The 19,960-nt window shown below is 37.8% G+C and overlaps 2 protein-coding genes across 11 annotated transcripts; one reads left to right on the forward strand and one right to left on the reverse strand.

Moving 5' to 3' along the window:
• Positions 1-1,929: 1,929 nt before the first annotated feature.
• LOC127653847 (volume-regulated anion channel subunit LRRC8D-like) lies at positions 1,930-12,840 on the reverse strand. Of its 5 annotated transcripts, none has more exons than XM_052140628.1 (3): positions 12,710-12,803; positions 6,234-6,271; positions 1,930-5,323 (listed from the first exon to the last, which is right to left on the reverse strand). In XM_052140628.1, the coding sequence occupies exon 3, from the start codon at positions 5,319-5,321 to the stop codon at positions 2,790-2,792; it is 2,532 nt and encodes an 843-aa protein (XP_051996588.1). In that variant the 5' UTR covers positions 5,322-5,323; positions 6,234-6,271; positions 12,710-12,803; the 3' UTR covers positions 1,930-2,789. The 5 variants fall into 5 exon arrangements, with proteins under 5 accessions (XP_051996588.1, XP_051996591.1, XP_051996589.1 ...); XM_052140631.1 differs by lacking the exon at positions 12,710-12,803 and adding an exon at positions 12,542-12,684; XM_052140629.1 differs by lacking the exon at positions 12,710-12,803 and adding an exon at positions 12,114-12,684.
• A 162-nt stretch (positions 12,841-13,002) lies between these two features.
• Positions 13,003-16,343, forward strand: LOC127653855 (uncharacterized). Of its 6 annotated transcripts, XR_007971870.1 has the most exons (5): positions 13,003-13,180; positions 13,523-13,614; positions 13,802-13,927; positions 14,582-14,678; positions 14,866-16,343. XR_007971870.1 is itself a non-coding variant. In XM_052140649.1 (4 exons), exons 1-3 carry the CDS (start codon positions 13,018-13,020, stop codon positions 14,593-14,595), a joined length of 303 nt encoding a protein of 100 aa, XP_051996609.1. In that variant the 5' UTR covers positions 13,003-13,017; the 3' UTR covers positions 14,596-14,678; positions 14,866-16,343. The 6 variants fall into 6 exon arrangements, 5 of the variants coding, with proteins under 5 accessions (XP_051996609.1, XP_051996606.1, XP_051996605.1 ...); XM_052140649.1 differs by lacking the exon at positions 13,523-13,614; XM_052140646.1 differs by having other exon boundaries at positions 13,003-13,614; positions 14,866-15,992.
• Positions 16,344-19,960: the final 3,617 nt, after the last annotated feature.

The following is a 19,960-nucleotide window of genomic DNA, read 5'->3' on the forward strand; positions in this document are numbered from 1 at the left end:
TCCAGATGGCGCTGCCGCTCACAAAGTCGAATCCTCATACGATCTGCATTTATATCGCGGGGTGATTTTTTGTTTTACTGAATATATATATTTTTTTTTTCAGTCAATTATTTTTTTATGATATAAAAAATGGAAATCTGCCATAAATTAGTTTAAAAAAAATAATAATTTCAGTAACCACAAACGACTGTGAATGGCCAATCCTTAGCAGCGTGGTGAAAATTAACAGATACCATGTAGCATAGCCGCCCATATCAAACTGTGGCGCATCAGCAATATTCGAAACTTGGCTCTGTATCCGCTTATTCTTTGTCTGTAGTTATAGTCCATGCAGATTAATAAGGTTTAAAAAATAGTATGCTTTAGGCTACATTTAACTGTTCCGAAATGCAGGATATAACATAAACCACTATAATTTATTCAAACTCCCTCTGTTGTTAATCATTTTGGATTTTTTTTTTAAAATTTAGTTAAAATTTTATTCTGAATGAATTTCTTTGATGTATTTAATTACTATGCATATGCATGTTCTACATTTGTTTAATTTTAACCCAAAGCAGCAATGTAATAAATCTGCAAGACGTTATTATGCTTCACCTCCAGAGGGAGCTAAAACCTAAACTGTTTTCATATTTTTCAGTTTTATTTAGCAAATTTCATTCTCACATATTCTGTATTTTTCACAACATTTTTCACTGATTGGAAATGAGATGAGCCGTGTGTCTCTGCAGAACAAAAATAGGCATTTTCCAATCGGTGGACGTTTTCAAAACGGAATGGTTTTCATTGGATAGTTCCGAAACGTCCATCCCGGTTTGTAAATGCCCACTGACTACTTTATTAAGATCCCTTACTTTCATTGGATAGTTGAAAAACGCCCATCCCGATTTATTGCTCCATAGAGACCTTATACTTCGAGTAGATAGATTTAAATGTGATTTAAATGTAAATGTGCCCAACTGCAGAGACACCAATATATTTTCAAGGTATTTTATTTTCAAAATTTTAACATTGAATGTGATTAGGAGCAAAGCAAGTAAATGTATTTCTCCTTTTCATTACTAAAGGAAAGGCGAGACATCAAGGGATGCAGTAGGCTACATTCAAGGCTGAAGACAAATACACCTCAAAAGAGCAAGTACTGCAGCTTTCCAAAAAACAATTGCCAATGTTCTGCAGATACATGATCATTTGGAATGACCAGTCAGTGTTTTGTGCACCTGAAATCAAACTTTTAAAATAAATGTATTTTTGATGGAATCATTTAAGCTTATGGGAGTTAATGATGGATGGAATGAACAAAAAGGTGAGAGAGGGTAGTCTTTGCCCCTTTACACACTGCTAATTGTTTTTGTTTTGGCTTGATTTCCAATATAAATATCTAAAACTAATTTAAAACCATGTACATTTACAGTGAATGTAATTTAGAGGTATTTTTAAAAGACGATTTTGTCTGCTTTATTGAAGCAAGCACGTTTAATACTTCCTTTAAAGTCAGGCACAAGCTGAATAGTCGGTTAAGAGCTAATGATTAATCATTGCAATAATTGCCCGAATAGTCGAATAATCTTTATAATAATCATTAGATTAGTCGATTATCAAAATAATCATTAGTTGCAGTCCTAATGCAAAGGTAACTTAAAATAGTGATTCATACAATGCAGTCACTTTCATTACTTTAAATAGCCAGTAACGGCTAACCTTTAAGCAGATGGTAGTACAGACTAAGCTATGGTATAATATATATATATATATCAGGGCATAAGTTTACAAAACATGTCTGCTGGAGTTGACCATGCTGTGTATTACAGGCTTTCCCTCATCATATACTGTAGTGTTATATGCAAAGCATGCACAAGTCAAATGAGGTCACAATAACTTCTGCATAACACTTGTAACACACATGTAAAGATGCAGTTAATAGGAAAAGGTTTTTTATTGCCAAAACTTGTACCTTTAGTACATGCATCGTCAAATGCTGCTGCAAAATCAAAAATTAATGTTAAATTGAAAACATTGTTATTAAGTTAAAAATATTTAGTCACTAGAAACTGAACAGGTTGAGAAAATCTCATTACAGAAAGATGGGACCTTAACTAAAGTGTTATATTTGCATTTGATTCAACCTCTAAATATACAGTATGGTTACTCTGATAACGTTAACATTCAGGTTTTATGTAAATCACATTTCAATGAACTTTTTATTTTGCTACCCAAGAAATGTTTTTCAATAATTAAAAAAAAATTTGTCAAAAGGGTTGTGGTTAACTAAATAATTGTCAGTTGTTCTGGGTTCTCCCAAACATTAAACACAATTATTAGCAGCACCAAAATGTACATTATGATGCAGACTTTTCTGATAATAGCAGGTGAAAACATACATTTATCGAAATGCTACAGGAAACAAAATAACAGTAAAATATAATTGTTGTGTTAGGGACCACCTGCTTTATATCAACACTGTAACATGGACAACTAATAAAAACTTATTTTATGCACTAAGCATAGTTCGAGTCCACAAATGGGTTCTTATTGGCATACTGGCTATTTGTTTTGGCCTGTTAAGGTAGTAATAACAAATATTAACATCAGCTTTCATTCTTCAATCTTTCTTTACAACTAGAACCTCCATTCATGCATGCAGTCCTGGATATAATTATTTTATAGACAAAGCCTTTAAATGCAGCAGCATGAAACATTGACTTTTCCCCTTCATCATTATCCAGTTCTACTTGAGAAAATTTACCATAACAGAACATTCAATGGAGATTTTATTTTCTGATCCACAATCACACTCCATTAGCAAATGTAGCATTGTTTTCCTGACTGATGCTCTCTTTGACTTCTAGGGGCAGTGAATCAAAAAGGTGGTCCTCTACAATGAGACAATTTCGTCGCAAAAGATGACACTGCCCAAGCTGTGCTGGCAGGCGATCCAGGCAGTTCCCCTTCAGCTCAAGATAAGTCAGCTGCAACAGCTGGCCAATTGTCTCTGGCAGCGAAGTAATGCAATTGTGCCCAAGAGACAAGGTACGCAACTTTGTGCATTTGAACATCTGCTTGGGAACCACTTCTACCTTGTTTCCTGTGATGGCAAAGTGCTGTAGATTCTGGAGAAAGCCCACATCAGGAGGAATAACTACAATTGAGTTATGACTGACATCCAGGTATCTTAATTTAAGAATATTAAACAGAGTAGTAGGCAAAGTCTCTAGTTTGTTATGGGAAAGATAGAGGAACTCTAGGTTTTTTACATGACTTATGGACAATGGAATGGAGATTATTTTATTGTGCCACAGTTTGAGGCAGTTAAGCCGTTTGAGGTGCTGAAAGCTGATGACCTCTTCAATGGTACGAATGTGGTTTGATTTCAAGTCCAACTCCTGTAGATTGGTCAAACTAAAAATTGCATGTGGTATCCTCTCCAGTTCACAATTATGGAGCTCAAGCTCAGCAAGGTTCATCATCTTTTTCAAGCTATTTAATACCACAAGTTTTGTGCCATCATTGTGTACCACAAGTTTGATCAGATGGGGTGATAAGTCTGTAATGTTAGTCGGAATCTTGGTAAGGTTGCTCTTGAGATGTAGGATCTTTAGATGCCTCAGGTCCCTGAGGGACTCCAATCCAATCATTTTATTATTCTCAGAGTTCAAGTTTCCCACCAAGTAAAGCTCTCTCAGGTTCTTTAGCATATAAACCCAAGTGGGAATCTCTGCTACGTCTGTAAACTTGACATGAAGGCACCGGAGGTGATCGCGGAGGAAACTGAATGCAGTCTGTTCAACTTTGGCAGGGCAGTGGTAAAAGTGCAACTCGTGGAGGTTGATCATCTGGGAAATTTTTGCTGTGATACGAGCCTCTGGGATGAGCTCTAGTTTCAGGACCTCTAAATCAGTGAGGTCAAAGACTGCATCAGGCACACCTGAAAGCATGAAAAGATGCAGCTCAAGCTTCTCTTGTGCATTGCAAGTCACATGTTGCCGTAGTTTCTCAAATGTCCACTCGTGGTTTAAGCTGATTTCCCGCAGTTTATTCTCGCTTACCTCTGAGAGAAAGACACCAAAACGTTTAGAGTACAACTGGTCATACTGGTCCACCATGTGAAGGAGAAAAGCAAAGTCATTCTTCACATCTGGAATATCACTAAAACTGCTTTCCTCTCTAACTTTCTCAAAGGAGTATTCTTTAAGAGGCCGCCTAAACAGCCAAAAAAGTGTGTAAATGCAAACCAAGCCATAAACAAAAATGAGGACAATGTAGCTAACAAGAAGCTTTTTCAACATGAAAGCCATGTTATGGGTACATTTAAATTTGGTGTATCCAGTTAAATGTTTAATATCTGGCTTACAGTCATGGTCAAAATGAATGGAGGTGACAAATGTCATAGTGTAACACAGGATCAAAATAAATTTGACTGTTTTTATAATAGTTTGAGCAACATAAAGTTTGTAGATGAAGTCACTATCCTCAACATGAGCACGGAACTTCCTCACTTTCTCAAAAAGGGCTTTAGCTTGCTCGCCATCCTTTTTATCAAGTATAGTCATGCTTGGGACTTCAATGACTGGCTTCTCTGCAGAAAACTTAATGCTAGATTTTGCAAGCATGGGTGTAGACTGATTTGGACTTCCCTCTTCACTGCTGGTGGAAAGATGCTTTGGTAATGTAGAGGCTCCTGTCAATCGCTGCTTATTCTCTTCGGAGTCTTCACAGGCGGTCTCAGACAATGCCTTGGTTGTCCAAGGAGACTCGAAACACTTAGCCAAAATAGACACAAAATGTTCAATTTTGGAACTGGTCTTTGGATACTTGAACCAAAAGTTACTGCTTACCATAAGTACAATGGTGTGAATGAGAGCTAGATATGGAAAGTACTTTGAATACCACGGGAGGGCAACATGGTAGCACATCTGATTAACAAAGACATACTGCTGAAAATCCAGGTTTGTTCGTAGACCCATAGGCTGAGGATGACTGACAGCAGACGGGTGTGGGAAGTGTAGCTGGTGGACAACACTGTCGGTCTGTTCTTTACTTGTCAAAGGTGCAGCTGCCAATGTCACATGGCCTCCTCGCCCCCCTGAGCCAAAAGCTTTCTCTGGTTGCCTTTCTGTGGGTATGGAGTTCGGGTCTTCCCACGATTCCAGAACAGGAAGGCAAACCACCTGATCTTTGGTTAACTGCATGGTGCCTGCAAATATGGCCAGCATAAGCATGACCACACCCAGGTAATCCATAAAGACGTCCCACCATGGTTTCAGTATACGATAAGTTGGCTGGATGTCATTTAAAGAGGCAACTTCTGTGAGGGTAAACATTCCTATATGAAAACATAAAAACAAGTATTTATATAGTTAAATAAACATTAACATTTTGTTAGGTTTCTTTATTCAAACAAAAAATCATAGTCAGTTGCTCCTATATTAAATACAGGTTTGACACACACACAAAATAATCTCACTCAATTTACATGAAAAATAATGACCAGCTGTAAGAACAGGTACACCACTAAAGATAACAAATGTCTCCTATTACTTGAGAGGCATCCTAGTGTCTCTTCCCTGTATCAGTTTCCAAAGCATAGAGCTTGATCAGTGCCCAAGTACTAAAGTACTGCATTAGACTGCCTTATTAGATTATCAGCCTTAGTGGGTCCACACTAAACTTCATGAAGATAATAGTGCTGTAGTGGTGAGTTTAGCCAAAGATAATGTTTTCTTTAATATCAAGTTGCAAGTGTCCACTCTAATTGTCAGGCATTTTGCAGGGGTGATATTGATGTGTGCAGCTCTTCTTTCACATTGCTAAGACTTACTCATAAACATCCAATAGCCACAAGCGAATGACCTTTTCACTCTCAAGGATCAATTGACAGAATGTCATGATGATTAATTAACTTTTATTTCACAAGGCCAATCAATCTGATAATTATGTTAATCAAAAACGGCAAGTTTTTGTCAGTATGTTATGATTATTGTTGAATGATTAAGTTATCTCCTTGAAGCAATGCGTTATCAGATTGCATATAGTAATACTTAATACCTTCAAAATATCTACAGTGTGGACTGTGAAGATCACTGTGTTAGTAAGGGGGAAAATGGGACATTTACAGCCTCTAAAAAAGGCTAGACTTGTTTTCCCAAGACAATCACATTCCTTCCATTTATCACACCAACTATTCAAGTCACAAGCAATTTGTTCTTTTGCTTTAACCATCCTACAGATCTTACCTTCAAGAGTTACAGAGACTTTGATGTTAACATCTCAACTGTAAGGAAGAAGAAAGAAACTAAGTAGGATCATTTACAGTGATATGGAAAAAGAAATTCTGTTTAAAACACACTGAATGCTGAATCTTAGGCAGGGTATACTGTATGTAACAGATTAACTAATTAACACAGTAACTGTTTGCACTAGGTGTAAAAATCACCTGCCACAAAGCATGGCTATTGCGTGGATGTGCTTTTTCATGCAGATGACCTGTGCTTAATTCTGTCTTTTGTCCCAGTTTTTCCCATGCTTTTTCCTGTCTCCACTCTTAATATTTCCTTTAAGACTAATAATAATAAATAAATAATAATGAATATAGATATTGATTCATTCACAGTGATTTGGTCACAGTCAAGGTCTTGGAGTTGAAAGGAAGGTTTGATCTGGGTAAAATTAACCATTGTTTTACTATGGTATTATTGTAGTCATGAATGTTTTTTTGGCAGAAGTCATAGTTTTATGATGTAACTTAATGCAATTACCATAAGTTACTACAGTAATATGGTGTTAATATAGTAACCATGTTTAATTGTGTGATTACTATGATTTTACTACAAAATGCCATGGTGATACTATGGTTACTGTAGTAAAACCAAGGTTAATTTAGTAAGGTTAGGGTTAGAGGTATGGTTTGATGTAGGGCATCTGCTGGACTCTAAATAAACATAGTAAAAATGCTGCAGTAATGCCACTATACTGTATGTTAATATGTATTTATTTTTAATACATTCTCTCCCAATTTGGAATGCCCAATTCTCACTACTCAGTAGGTCCTCGTGGTAGCACAGTTACTCACCTCAATCCGGGTGGCAGAGGACAAGTCTCAGTTACCTCTGCTTCTGAGACTGTCAATCCACGTATCTTATCGCCTGGCTCATTGAGCATGACACCGCAGAGTCTCTGCATGTGGAGGTTCATGCTACTCTCCATGATTCACACACAACTTACCACATGCCTCATTGAGAGCGAGAACCTCTAATTGTGACCACAAGGAGGTTACCCCATGTGACTCTACTCTCCCTAGCAACCGGGCCAATTTGGTTGCTTCGGAGACCTGGCTGGAGTCACTCAGAACACCCTGGATTCAGACTCACGACTCCAGGGATGTAGTCAGCGTCAATACTCGCTGAGCTACCCAGGCCCTGTATGTTAGTATTTTTATTATAATTGTGCAAATAGCATCTAACACTATTGCACTTAGTGCAAAGATGTTTTTTGTTGCCATTTTCACTTGCACTTAGTGCAAATAGGCTCTGCCTTAATAGTACAATCCTCCATTAAGAGCTGTAACTGCAGCTGACTTGGCCATCTCCTTTTCTCAGCATTAATTGCTCTGTAATTTGGGTCTATTTCACAATAGCTTTTTAGTGAAGTAAAATTGCCATAAACAACAATCACTACTTATGTGTTGCCAAGAGGTTAGAAAAGTACTAATTTCTTAAAATTCAAATCCAAATTCTGCCTGGATATTCCAACATGGTGAACTACTGTGGAAGATCTGTCATTTTTAAAAGACTAAACTTATGCTGAGCTCATCACTACTTTGATGGTTTTTCAGTGTCAACAAATAATAATAATTTCTTGAAGTAAACAATTCATATAGGTCTACCAAACAAAGTAGAAATAGAGGACACAGCCACCAGCTAGACTGCTTAAAAATCAAGTCACCTAATAAAAGGCAAATCAGGACACCTTTATAACATGACTTCAGAAAACATCTGACCTCATAGACTTTCCCACAGTTTACCCAACCTAGTTTGCTAGCTATTGGTTCCGAAAACCATCAGCTGTGTGGAACATTTAATGGACAAACACACACACACTCACACTGTAGCTTTATGAGCTGTGGATCCGAGAAAGCTGATTGCAAATAGTTTGAAGAGTCTCTACAATATCCTGTTCCACTGCAACAGCAAACAAATCTGAGCATTTAAAAATAAAGAAAACTCTTCTTGATTAAAATGTTTCCACTCCCTCTGCTTTGTCTATCACCCACATTATGGAGGCACTTTTCTATAGTACAGCCTTCACCAGGGCTATAACATTTTTATGGGTGGACCCCTCTCCCTTCACACCTTTATTACAGGGCAATCACTGTTTCAGACCTAACAAGTGTACAGTTGAAGTCAGAAGTTTACATACACCTTAGCCAAATATATTTAAACAGTTTTTCACAATTACTTACATTTAATCACAGAAATCATTCCATGTCTTAGGTCAGTTAGGATCACTACTTTATTTTAGGCATATGAAAAGTTAGAATAATAGTTGAAAGAATTATATATTTCAGCTTTTATTTATTTCATCACATTCCCAGTAGGTCAGAAGCTTACCTACACTTTGTTAGTATTTGGTAGAAATGCCTATAAATTGTTTAACTTGGGTCAAATGTAGCCTTTCACAAGCTTGCTGGAATTTAGTCCCATTCCTCCAGACAGACCTGGTGTAACTGAGTCAGGTTTGTAGGCCTCCTTGCACACACGCTTTTTCAGTTCTGCCCACAAATTTGGACTGAGGTCAGGGCTTTGTAATGGCCACTCCAATACCTTGAGTTTGTTGTCCTTAAGCCATTTTGCCACAATTTTGGAGGTATGCTTGTGGTCATTGTCTATTTGTAAGACCCATTTGCGACTGAGTTTTAACTTCCTGATGTGTAGAGATTTTGCTTCAATATATCCACATAGTTTTCCTTCCTCATGATGCGATCTATTTTGTGAAGTGCACCAGTCCCTCCTGCAGCAAAGCTCCCCCACAACATGATGCTGCCACCCCATGCTTCACGGTTGGGATGGGTGTTCTTCAGCTTGCAAGCCTCACCCTTTTTCCTCCAAAAATAACGATGGTCATTATGGCCAAACAGTTACATTTGTGTTTGTACTTACCAAAAAGTATGATTGTTGTCCATGTGTGCACTTGCAAACTATAGTCTGGCCTTTTTATAGCGGTTTTGGAGGAGTGGCTTCTTCCTTGCTGAGCAGCCTTTCAGGTTATGTCGATATAGGACTTGTTTTACTGAGGATATAGATACTTAACTACCTGTTTCCTCAAGCAGCTTCACAAGGTCCTTTGCTGTTGTTCTGGGATTGATTTGCACTTTTCACACCAAACTATATTAATCTCTTAGAGACAGAATGCATTTCATTCCTGAGCAGTATGATGGCTGCGTTATCCCATGGTGTTTATACTTGTGTTCTGATGAACATGGTACCGTCAGGTGCTCCAAAAGGATGAACCAGACTTGTGGAGGTCACAATATTTTTTATGAGTTCTTGGCTGACGACTTTTGATTTTCCCATGATTTTTATGTCAAGCAAAGAGGCACTGAGTCTGAAGGTGGAAGGAGTATGCTTCTGTTTTCACGTACAGTATATAACATTTTTGAAAAGCCTTTGTTTGAATGTGTTAATTTAGCAATTTAGTACAGCCCAACAGTCCCATAAAATAATAGGTCTATTAACAGGTTTGTCACAGGCTCACTAGTTTAGACTTTTTTCCTATACTCCATGCACTTTAACATATAGTAATTTGCTTTCAATTCCTTTTGTTTCACCAGTTTTTCTAATTTATAGACAAAGAAATTTGTATTTTTTAAAGTTTTGCTTGGACAATCTACATTCTTCATCTCTCTGTTCAAGTATATATGACACAATGTATAATTAAATATGCATCATGCCTCACCTCTGTCTCTGAGTAATATGCATACATGCTGGACAAAGCTAATCTACAATTGCATTATCTATTGTATAGCATTTACATCACATTGTAAAAATTATTCTTTGAATTATTGTCTGAATTATTGACTGAAATCAATCTTTTAAAGTGAATATAATAGTACCAACTATGACTCTGTGGTTCTATTAAAATGCTGATTTGTTTTTTGACCAGTTCAACATGTCAACCAATGGCATGAGCTCTGGGCAGGATAGGCAGTTTTTGTTCAAACAATGTCAGAAGTGGACTGAGTGGAAGCCACGGAAGGATTGTTTAGGAAACCTGTTTGAAAACAATCATTAGGCTACTCTTTTTATTCAATTTGGTGTGGCTAGTACTGCAGAAATTACTTAAACTTTAAACACAAATACGAGGCAGACAAATGACAGGGGGTATTATTTTCTCTAATCAAGATAGCAAACATCACAATTAAATAGGCTTCCACACAAACAGAACATTCCTTGAAATCCTTTATTTCTACAACATTACTTTTTAATCCAACCAGTATGGATTAGAGGGCTAAAATAATATCTGGGATTTAGGCTCATAAATCAGGTTTGCATAAGCAATTGTTGTTTTGTTGGTTATGAGCAGCCTCAGAACCTCACTTGGGTAACAACACTAACCCACAAATAACACAATTACTATCACACCTAACCTCAGTCTGAGCTTTTACCTCATAACTAGGTCATGTTTGCAGCTGTAATTCCCAATTGCTGGGTCTCTAAATTTTTTTTAAATGACATCTCTGATAACCAATCATATTTTTTCATGTTATCCTGCAGATTTTTTCATTGTTGGGGCAACCATATGTGTCCTAGTGGCACTCATATAAACTCACCAAGCACATTATTAGGAACACTATGGTCCAAATAAATTACCCGATGTGGTCTTCTACTGTTGTAGCCCATCTGCCTCAAGGTTCGACGTGTTGTGCAGTCTGAGATACTAATCTGCTCACTACAATTATACTGAGATACAGTAGCCTTTCTGTCAGCTTGAACCAGGCGTTTCCGTCTGCAGAACTGCCTCTCACTGGATGTTTTTGGAATCATTCAGAGTAAACTCTAGAGACTGTTGTGTGTGAAAATCCCAGGAGATCAGCAGTTACATAAATACTCCAGCTCGTGTGGCACCAAAAATCATACCAACGTGATTAAAGATAAAAATGTGTTCCCCCACTCTGATGGTTTTTATGAACATTAACTGAAGCTCATGACCCCTATCTGCATGATGTTATGCACTTCACTGCTGCCACAGGATTGGCTGATTAGATAATTGTATGAATAAGTAGGTGTACAGGTGTTTCTAATAAAGTGCTTAGTGAGTGTATGTCCAGAGATGATAAATATATACATATATAGATGTGCAAATTCTAAACTATAAATAGGTAAATATCAGCAGAGCCAAAACAGTACTGAATGCATGATGTAGGAACTGTTGAATATCTGTTCATTGCAACACCTGCTCAGAAATCAAATTCAAGATACCAAGGGAAGTAATACATATATAGTGCAAATAAATACAATCCCACAACCATAAATGTGTCTCAAAATGACAGCAAAAGGAACTGGTAAATCTAAACTGCATAAATTCACATTCTGATACAAAAATGACACTTGACAGCACAGGCTGTCAGGAACAACTTAAGTCCTGCTGCATGCACTTATAGGAATGGTCATGGTCAACAATAAATTGGGGGGAAAATCTGAAGAATTAAACAAAATTGTATAATATATAAATTATAACATCATTTTTTTTAAATATGTATGTCAACTTAAAAAATATATGTTATTTCATTGTAATATTAATTACACATTTAACTTAAATAAATATCACCATTAATATGTCTATATTAAAAAGAAATTACTTATTTATTTATATTATTTACAAGTGGCACTCCTAGTCCTCCATACCTATTAGAATTTATGCAATTTGTTATATTGCAGCATGTGCAACTGTCTGTACAGTCAACATTGTGGCTCCTTGAGATAGTGTCAAAGCCATCTTGCTTAAAGTGCTCTGAACATCTCTACAAATACGACCTTAGGACACAGTCATGTTAAACAAGACACGCATGTTGATGCAATATTCCAAAAATGTCTGTGAAACATAACGTACAAACTTACTGTCTCATATAAACGTCATCGGCACTGACGTTTGAGAAATTCCGCCATGCGCTACCTTCATTCCCGAGAAACTGAACACATTTCGTCCAGTTGCCTTTGCGGGGACACTATTTGCGACAAATCTGCGCTTCGCTCTCCCTGGAGACGTCATTTTTGACGGCGTCCAGGCCATTGTGTTTAGACACCGGGTTAGCATTAGGGTGACGATATATAAACGACACGGCTTTACTCTCCGATCAGTCATAAACTACAACAGAACGCAATTTGCTGGACCGTACTGTAATATTCCCTACGAACGCAAACCGGTGACTTGTCATGTCTTCGTAGCTCTGTGCAGATTAACGCCACTCAAAACAAAAAAATCATAGGAGAGCTGATGAAACTGTAGTGTTTAAACAGAAAAGTGACGGTGCAAAAGAGCAACTTACTATTAATTTACCAGAGAAGGCTTTACACACATGTGAGATTCTCGAGCTCCAGTCATTATTATGATAGTCAGTGCCGAGCGCACAGCAGCAGTCAACCAGTCTGCACCAGTTCTCTCTACACCACATCCGGCACATCTAACACAAACACAATTACAGGATTATACATACCTCAAACTAAAGCTATAATTTAAAAAACGCCAGAGCTTCCACGATATCCATGCTTGTGAAGTGATGAATGGGAAAAGTAATGTCTGACTGTAATAAACAGAAATACATTTCAGTCAGATTGAGGAAGTGTGTGTGGGCGGAGCTAAAGTTCACGGGGGGATTTACAGTCCAAACACCTGACTGTTGTTCCTAAGTTACTAAGCAACGAAACCCCATTTGTTGCACTTGAATAGACCATTTACGCAAAAACCGGAAATACGTCAAGGAAGTGTAAACCCATTTCCGGTGTAAGCTTTGTTGACGGAGAAATGGCAGCTACCGTTAGAGTGTTTTCGACTAGCCTGACTTGTCTTCCGAAGTTCACCAGCGCCGATGTGGTGAAGAGTGTGGAGATACATTCGTCCACTAAAGGGAACAAACTGGACAAGGGATATAAATTCTTCCACGAAGAGTTTATCCACAATTACCAAGGTAAGTAATCAAGAAATTGCTATAGCTAGCTTTAACCATATCACCGGTTACTCTGTTAACGTTAACTGTAAAGTAAGTAACTTAATGGTAAATCTTAGGTGTTGTGAATTTGTAATATAAGGTATAACACATCGCAGTGAATATGTCGTGTGTATGTTTAAGTGAGAGGGTATGAGATAACATAACAACCAGTAATTTGGTGAAGCTGTACTAGGTAAATGTTATTGACATTGTGTTGTGACTTAACGTTAACGTTACGAAGTAAAGTTGTGTATTTCTATGTGAGATAACACGTAATATTTTCTTGTTGCATGCGGTTATATTGTATCAAATATACTCCAGGGACAGGTTGTAGTGAGAGGTACATGCTTCAGGTCAATGAGGAAGAGCGAGGAGCCTCACAAACTGGAGGTTTGACTATAGACAGAATGCCGGTAGGCAAAAGTTCAAAAAGTTGCCAGTTCTGGCGTGTTCACTCTTCTTGCTGCGGTTGCGGCACTTTCTTCACTTACTATTTCTTTACTGAAAGTTATAGTATCATGTTATTATGAACATTGATGTAACAGCGCAAGTATGACTTCAGTGTAACCTATTTAATTTGTTATTGTGCGGCTGATAAAGGATTCTGCAATCACATAGTTGCCATCCTGTACCAGACCGCTCATTATTCACAGCTGGGTCTGCTGGCTGTTCCACCCCCTTGCCTGCACAAGTGGCTTGCAAAGATGGCACAGACCAAGAACACAGGTGGGTTTGTGATAAACATGTCATTATGATTTAAGAACCGATGCGTATCTAAACAACTGTAAATTATTATAAAAACACCCCCAGTAGTGACTACAGACTAGGGCTGCACAATATATAAAAATTATTGAAATATCACAAATGTATATATCGCATATGCATATCGCACCGGCTTGCAATAACTGTGGTCATGAACAAAAGACAAAATCACACTGCTCTTGGCTGAATAACTTTTGTAGCTTTAATAGGAATCAGTACACTGTATATTTAATTCATACAGTGAAAACTAGCAGCGTTTTATTTTTACATTTGATTATTCAGTTTCTTTTGTTAAATAAACCTAATGTAGGCCTTCTTGAAACCTTAAACCCAGTTGTTTACACTGATGTTAAAATAACAATTACTTCTTATGCGCCAGTAAAACACTGCTGTTCACTTGCAGAAGCTGTAGGGATGTTTTCTTGCCACAAAAAGAATGTGAAACACGTATGTAGGTTATATAATTTTAAAGATAATTTAAGTTTATTTTACACACTTTAAGCATTATCGTATCGCATATCGAATTATTTATTGAGTTATCGCATAATGCATTTTTCTTCAATATCGTGCAGCCCTACTACAGACTGTAACTGCTTTTTGTCTTTTACTTTTTTTAAGGGAATCCATCCTGAACCTGTTAGTGAGCTGGTGGTGCAAAAGCCCAAAACAGTGGGTCAGAACGGTCTGAGGTCCACGTTGTTCAAGGCATATACAGGTGATTAATTTGTTAACTGTTTGATTGTTGCTTTGTGAGTAAGTTAAGTTTTTTTTTTTGTTATGACTAACATCATTATGGTTCCCGCAGATACAATAAATAAAATGTAAATGAAGTTAAGCACTCATGTCTAACTTTTCTTTTGTGTGACAAATAATCTTGTGTATCTCTTTGCTCTTTTGTCTAGGACCACTGCTAGATCCATATATGATGGCATCTGGAAGCAAATTAAGCCAGGTGCAGCCCCAGCCTCTCATGGCTGTTGTATTGGATGGGGTTACTGAGATGGAGCTGACGCATCTAAATTTGGGTCTGTCCCTCGTGGATCCCCCATGTCCTATCACTGTCCACCCAAGAAGTCCAGCGACCTCATCCTACACCACATGGCTCCAGAATTTCCGTCCCTTCCTCTGATGCAGCACACTTTTCCCAGGTTGCATTTCGTGCCGACATTACATCAGTTAACGCATCTCCAGTCTCTTGAAGTGTCACCGCAGCTGTCCAGCGAGATAGCAAAAGAAACTCAGCAGCAGTCCAAATGTCCTGCGTGGACACAGCTACGGCGACCAAGGCTGACTGCCAGTCGTTTTTGGGATGCTTGTTGTAGTAAGGCGTGTCGTGAAGAGCAGGAGTCTGCAGCTATTCAGATGATCAGAGGCTGCACAAAGCAAACAGCTGCAATGAAAAGTGGTCTGCTGGTGGAGCCTGAAGTGCTGGCAAACTATGCTGAACTGATGCAAGTTAATGTGCTACCAGCAGGATTCGTCATTCACCCTGATGCACCACATCTTGGGGCCAGTCCAGACGGTCGGGTGTATGACCCTTCAGAGTCGCCTCCTTTTGGCCTGGTTGAGGTGAAGAGCAGCACAAAAAATGATCCATCTCAGGTTGCTCACCTCAAGGTGCAGGAAGGCCACGCCAGTCTGAAGCGTTCACATAAATACTACTGGCAGGTTCAGGGCCAACTGGCAATCACAGGACTGACATGGTGTGACTTTGTTACAGATACCTTATCAAATTTAACTGTGGAAAGAATTTGGCGTGATGACTCATTCATAGCGGAAATGAAAGAGAAATTAGATGTATATTATTATGGCACATACATGAATGCATACCTTGAATTCCAGTAATCTTGTCTTTACCAATCAGTTTTGCCTTCTGTCTTACTGTTGATGAACTGTAATGTTTTTTTTTTTATTGTAAATGTTTGTGTTATTTATTGAATAAGTTGTTATTAATCAGTTGATGTTACACATATATACCAAAAAATTAAAGGATGCATCATTTTGACCAAAATTGTTTTAATCGTTCATCTAATGTTTTAGTGAAATCAGTCACATTTCAACAGAACAATATTAAACAATATTAATATAACAATTATATTTAATTTAAAGTTTAAGAATATGTGGGAACACTAAATTATTTACATACTATTTACACATTACGACACAGCCACCAACGTAATCCTCCGGAGCGAAGTGCCGGCTGCAGACATAGGTGCTACCTCTTTTTATGTCAAAACTGTTCCCTTCCTCTCTTCGGATCGCCTGTATCCATTTGGGTTTCAGGTTTGGATCGACAGGAAAAGAATGAAACGAAAGGTAGGGCTGTTTTTGGGTGGAAGACGAACAGCATGAAACACAACAGAAACTGTGACTCTTCGACTCTGCCATTTTTCGTATCTGCCGCTACGATAACAGGAAGTTCTAATACACTTCATTGACGTATTTCCGGTCGAAAAATGCGGAAGTGCGTAAAAGGTCTATACATGGCTGTTGAATTGTAACCACTGATCTATATATATATATATATATATATATATATATATATATATATATATATATATAGATCAGTGATTGTAATCTCCAGCCCTTAATAACTGATTAAACAAACTTTTCATTTAGGCAACTGTAAAGAAACGTTTTTCAAAACAACAACTTTGAAATACATTTAAAATAAGGGAAATCGGTCAGATTATCGAACAAGTTAAAATGAGCATCAGAGATGATAGCTTTACAGAACACAAAGAAGAAAAATAAAGATTGTACATTTACAGAGCATGTGTCCAAAATAAAGTTGGTTATACTCTAATCTCAGTTTTATTGTAAACCAGCTCAATCTTGTGAATTTCCTGTATTTCTTTATATTTTTGATCACCTTTATTTAAATTTTTTTGTCACCAAAAGATTGATAATAATTCCTTACATTTATATAGCGCTTTTCTAGGCACTCAATGCACTTTCCTTAGTATAGGGGGAATCTCCTCAACCACCACCAGTATGCAGCATCCACCTGGATGATGCGATGGCAGCCATAGTGTGCCAGAACCCTCACCACGCAAAAGCTATTGGTGGAGAGGAGAGAGTAGAGTGATAGAGCCAATCAATGGATGGGGATTCTAAGGCCATGATTGAGAAGGGGCAATGGGGGAATTTGGCCAGGATACCAGGGTTAAACCCCAACTCTTTATGAGAAGTGTCCTGGGATTTTTAATGACCACAGAGAATCAGGACCTCAGTTTAACTCATCTGAAATACAGCCTTTTTACAGTATATTGTGCCCATCACTATACTTGGGCATTAGGACCCACACAGACCACAGGGTGAGCACCCTCTGCTGACCTCCCTAATACTGCTTCCAGCAACAAACTTAGTCTTCCCAAGGAGGTCTCCCATCCAAGTACTGGCCAGGATCAACCCTGCTTGGTTATAGTGGACAACCAGGCAAGAGCTGCAGGCTGCAAAACAGCACAATAGTGTTTCTAATAAAGTGCTCCCTGAGTTTATATGAGTGCCACTGGGACACATATGATTGCCCCAACAATGAAAAATAGGGCAATACTATTAAAATATTATAGAAATGCAGCTGATATGGATGAAGAAGATAGAAAAACAAGCTAAAACATAATAGTACCCTATACACCAATTGAGTAATAATATAATTAATAATACACACATTTCTTTCAAAGTAAATGTATGCCTTTTCAAGTTGTCTGTCCTTTTCATATGTAAATAAATCCTTTATGTTTTACAAGAAGTAAGCCATATGGTTGCAAATAATATTTTGCCCTCTGACCCCACTGGACAATCAGGTCTTGCAGGTTTACCATACTTGTATTTTAATGCCACATTAACCTAATGGTGTAGGTCATATTTGGTGTCAAGGTGGGGGACGGAAGAGGGTTTGCATGACCAGCCATTTGCACACACAGAGGGAGACAAAGGACGGTAGATAACAGAAACCCTTTCAGGTCTTTGTCTCAGTGTTTGAAACATGATTGACAAGTTGAATCCCACATTCTACCCTCACATTTGTCCCACAGGCAAATGCTGGGCAGTTCTCGGCACTCACACCTTTGCCTTTTCAATAGGCATGTAGCTATCTAAATACAGTGGAAGACTAGCTTATCTTTAGCTCTGGGTGAAAATGTCTGAAAGACTGCAAGGAACAGCAATTTCTAAGATTGTGTTTAATATGCTTTAAATTTAAGCTCTACATAAACTGATTTATTTTGCATTCAAGTGCAATGGGTTCCTTGAAAATGGGTTGCATTCAAGCTCTGATGGGATCCTTGAAAATGTCCTTTTGCCTCTATCCACAGTTCTACTGACAGCTGCTATTGATTTCACCTCGTCATAGTTGAACAGATAGCCATCTTTACTTCAGGGTGAATCATCAGGATCAAAGTGTCCAGGGTCATTAGCTTGCTATGGATTTATAAAGGCCTGGGGTCTAGTGAAGAGCTTTTCCTCATTTCTGCACTTTATGCAACACTGAAAAGCACTTCAGTCACAGACATAGGAAGAAATAGCAAGACCTACCTGAAAAAAATTTCCCCACAGACAACACATAAATATATATGTAATCATACCACTGCCAATGGCTACATGCTCTACTTTGCATTAAAAATAATTGTAAAAGGACTTGTTCACCCAAAATGAAATTCTGAAATAGTTTTCCCATGTGGTTTCAAATCCGTATGACTTTCTTTTTTCCATGGATCACAAAAAATTATTGTTTATAATGTACAGGTTGCTCTTTTCCATGCAATTACAGTTAATGAGGATTGAAGCTTTCAAGATTAAAAAAGGATGCAAAGGTAACATATCATAAAAGTAGAACGGGTTGTGAGCAAAGTCTTTTGAGGTTACAAAATAGCCTTGTATAATAAACAGACTGAAATTTAAGTCATGTTGACATCCAGCCTAGAGTTAACATGAGGCATGACAAATGTCTAATTTGCAAATGAATAAGATCAGCTTCTGAATTATATATCTTCAATAAATTGGTTAATTCACCAATTTATTTGTTGATACAGTTTGAATGATTCTTTAAAAAACCAAACTGATCTGTTCAACTCACTGCCTTCATCCAGTTACAGCAGTTAAAGCTCAAACCTTATTCACAGCAGCGCCATCTTTGATTTTTAAAGTTAATGAAAATGAGGCTGTGAGGGATATACTTACAATCTCTTCAATGACATGACAGTATAAAGCTGTATAAAGCTCCTAGATCCTATCTAATTTTCCACAGCTCACTGTGTTTTTTATCTACTGAATGTTCTTGGAAAGATATTTTTCAATGTTTTGTTTTTATTTTTCTTATGTGTGTGGAGATCACGAGATACCTGCATTTGTGTAACTACAAATATACAGACCTTTATGGGTCTCAGCCCTTGAAGAGAAAAACGCTGGTATTTCATAGCAGTCGTACCGCTCATGCGGCAACCACCTGTTTATGCGCAGTGCCAAATTAAGTATACTCTGAAACACTAGCATTCGACTGTTTGCGTCAAAACTGAAATATACTTTGGGCTTTGGAATTGGAGTTTGGAATAACAACTACATTTGAATCATGTTTTCATGCAAAGCCATCATATGGCTTCAGAAGACTGGGGAATAAAGAAGACACAACATGATCACACGGGAAATCACCATGTTGTTTCCAAGAGTTCCAATACCCTAGGATCGGCCACATTATGCCGACTTACTGATAAGCGGCATCTCCCATCAGATATTTTTGCATCAGGTCCACTGTGTTTACCTTTCCTTGTGGTGTGACCGGAAGCATGTTGTGTCAGCACTCAGCAGTATGGAAGACCCAGATTCAGATCCTGCGGTAAAACCAGGAAGAAACACTTCCCGCTTTGGCCAATGGGGGCATTGTTTCAAAGTTCTGAAAGCACAGACTGAACAATATGAGAAAGGAAATGATGACCCTGTTTCTTTTTTGGATGAATTAATCTAAAACCACAACCACAGAAAAGATATCAATGTTGTTTT

Source organism: Xyrauchen texanus, chromosome 13, assembly GCF_025860055.1.
Source record: "Xyrauchen texanus isolate HMW12.3.18 chromosome 13, RBS_HiC_50CHRs, whole genome shotgun sequence".
NCBI classification, from domain to species: domain Eukaryota; kingdom Metazoa; phylum Chordata; class Actinopteri; order Cypriniformes; family Catostomidae; genus Xyrauchen; species Xyrauchen texanus.

Excerpts from the sequence above, each read along its gene's own strand:
- LOC127653847 (XM_052140632.1), bottom strand. The coding sequence starts at position 5,321 with ATGTTTACCCTCACAGAAGTTGCCTCTTTAAATGACATCCAGCCAACT.
- LOC127653855 (XM_052140644.1), top strand. The coding sequence starts at position 15,011 with ATGTCCTATCACTGTCCACCCAAGAAGTCCAGCGACCTCATCCTACAC.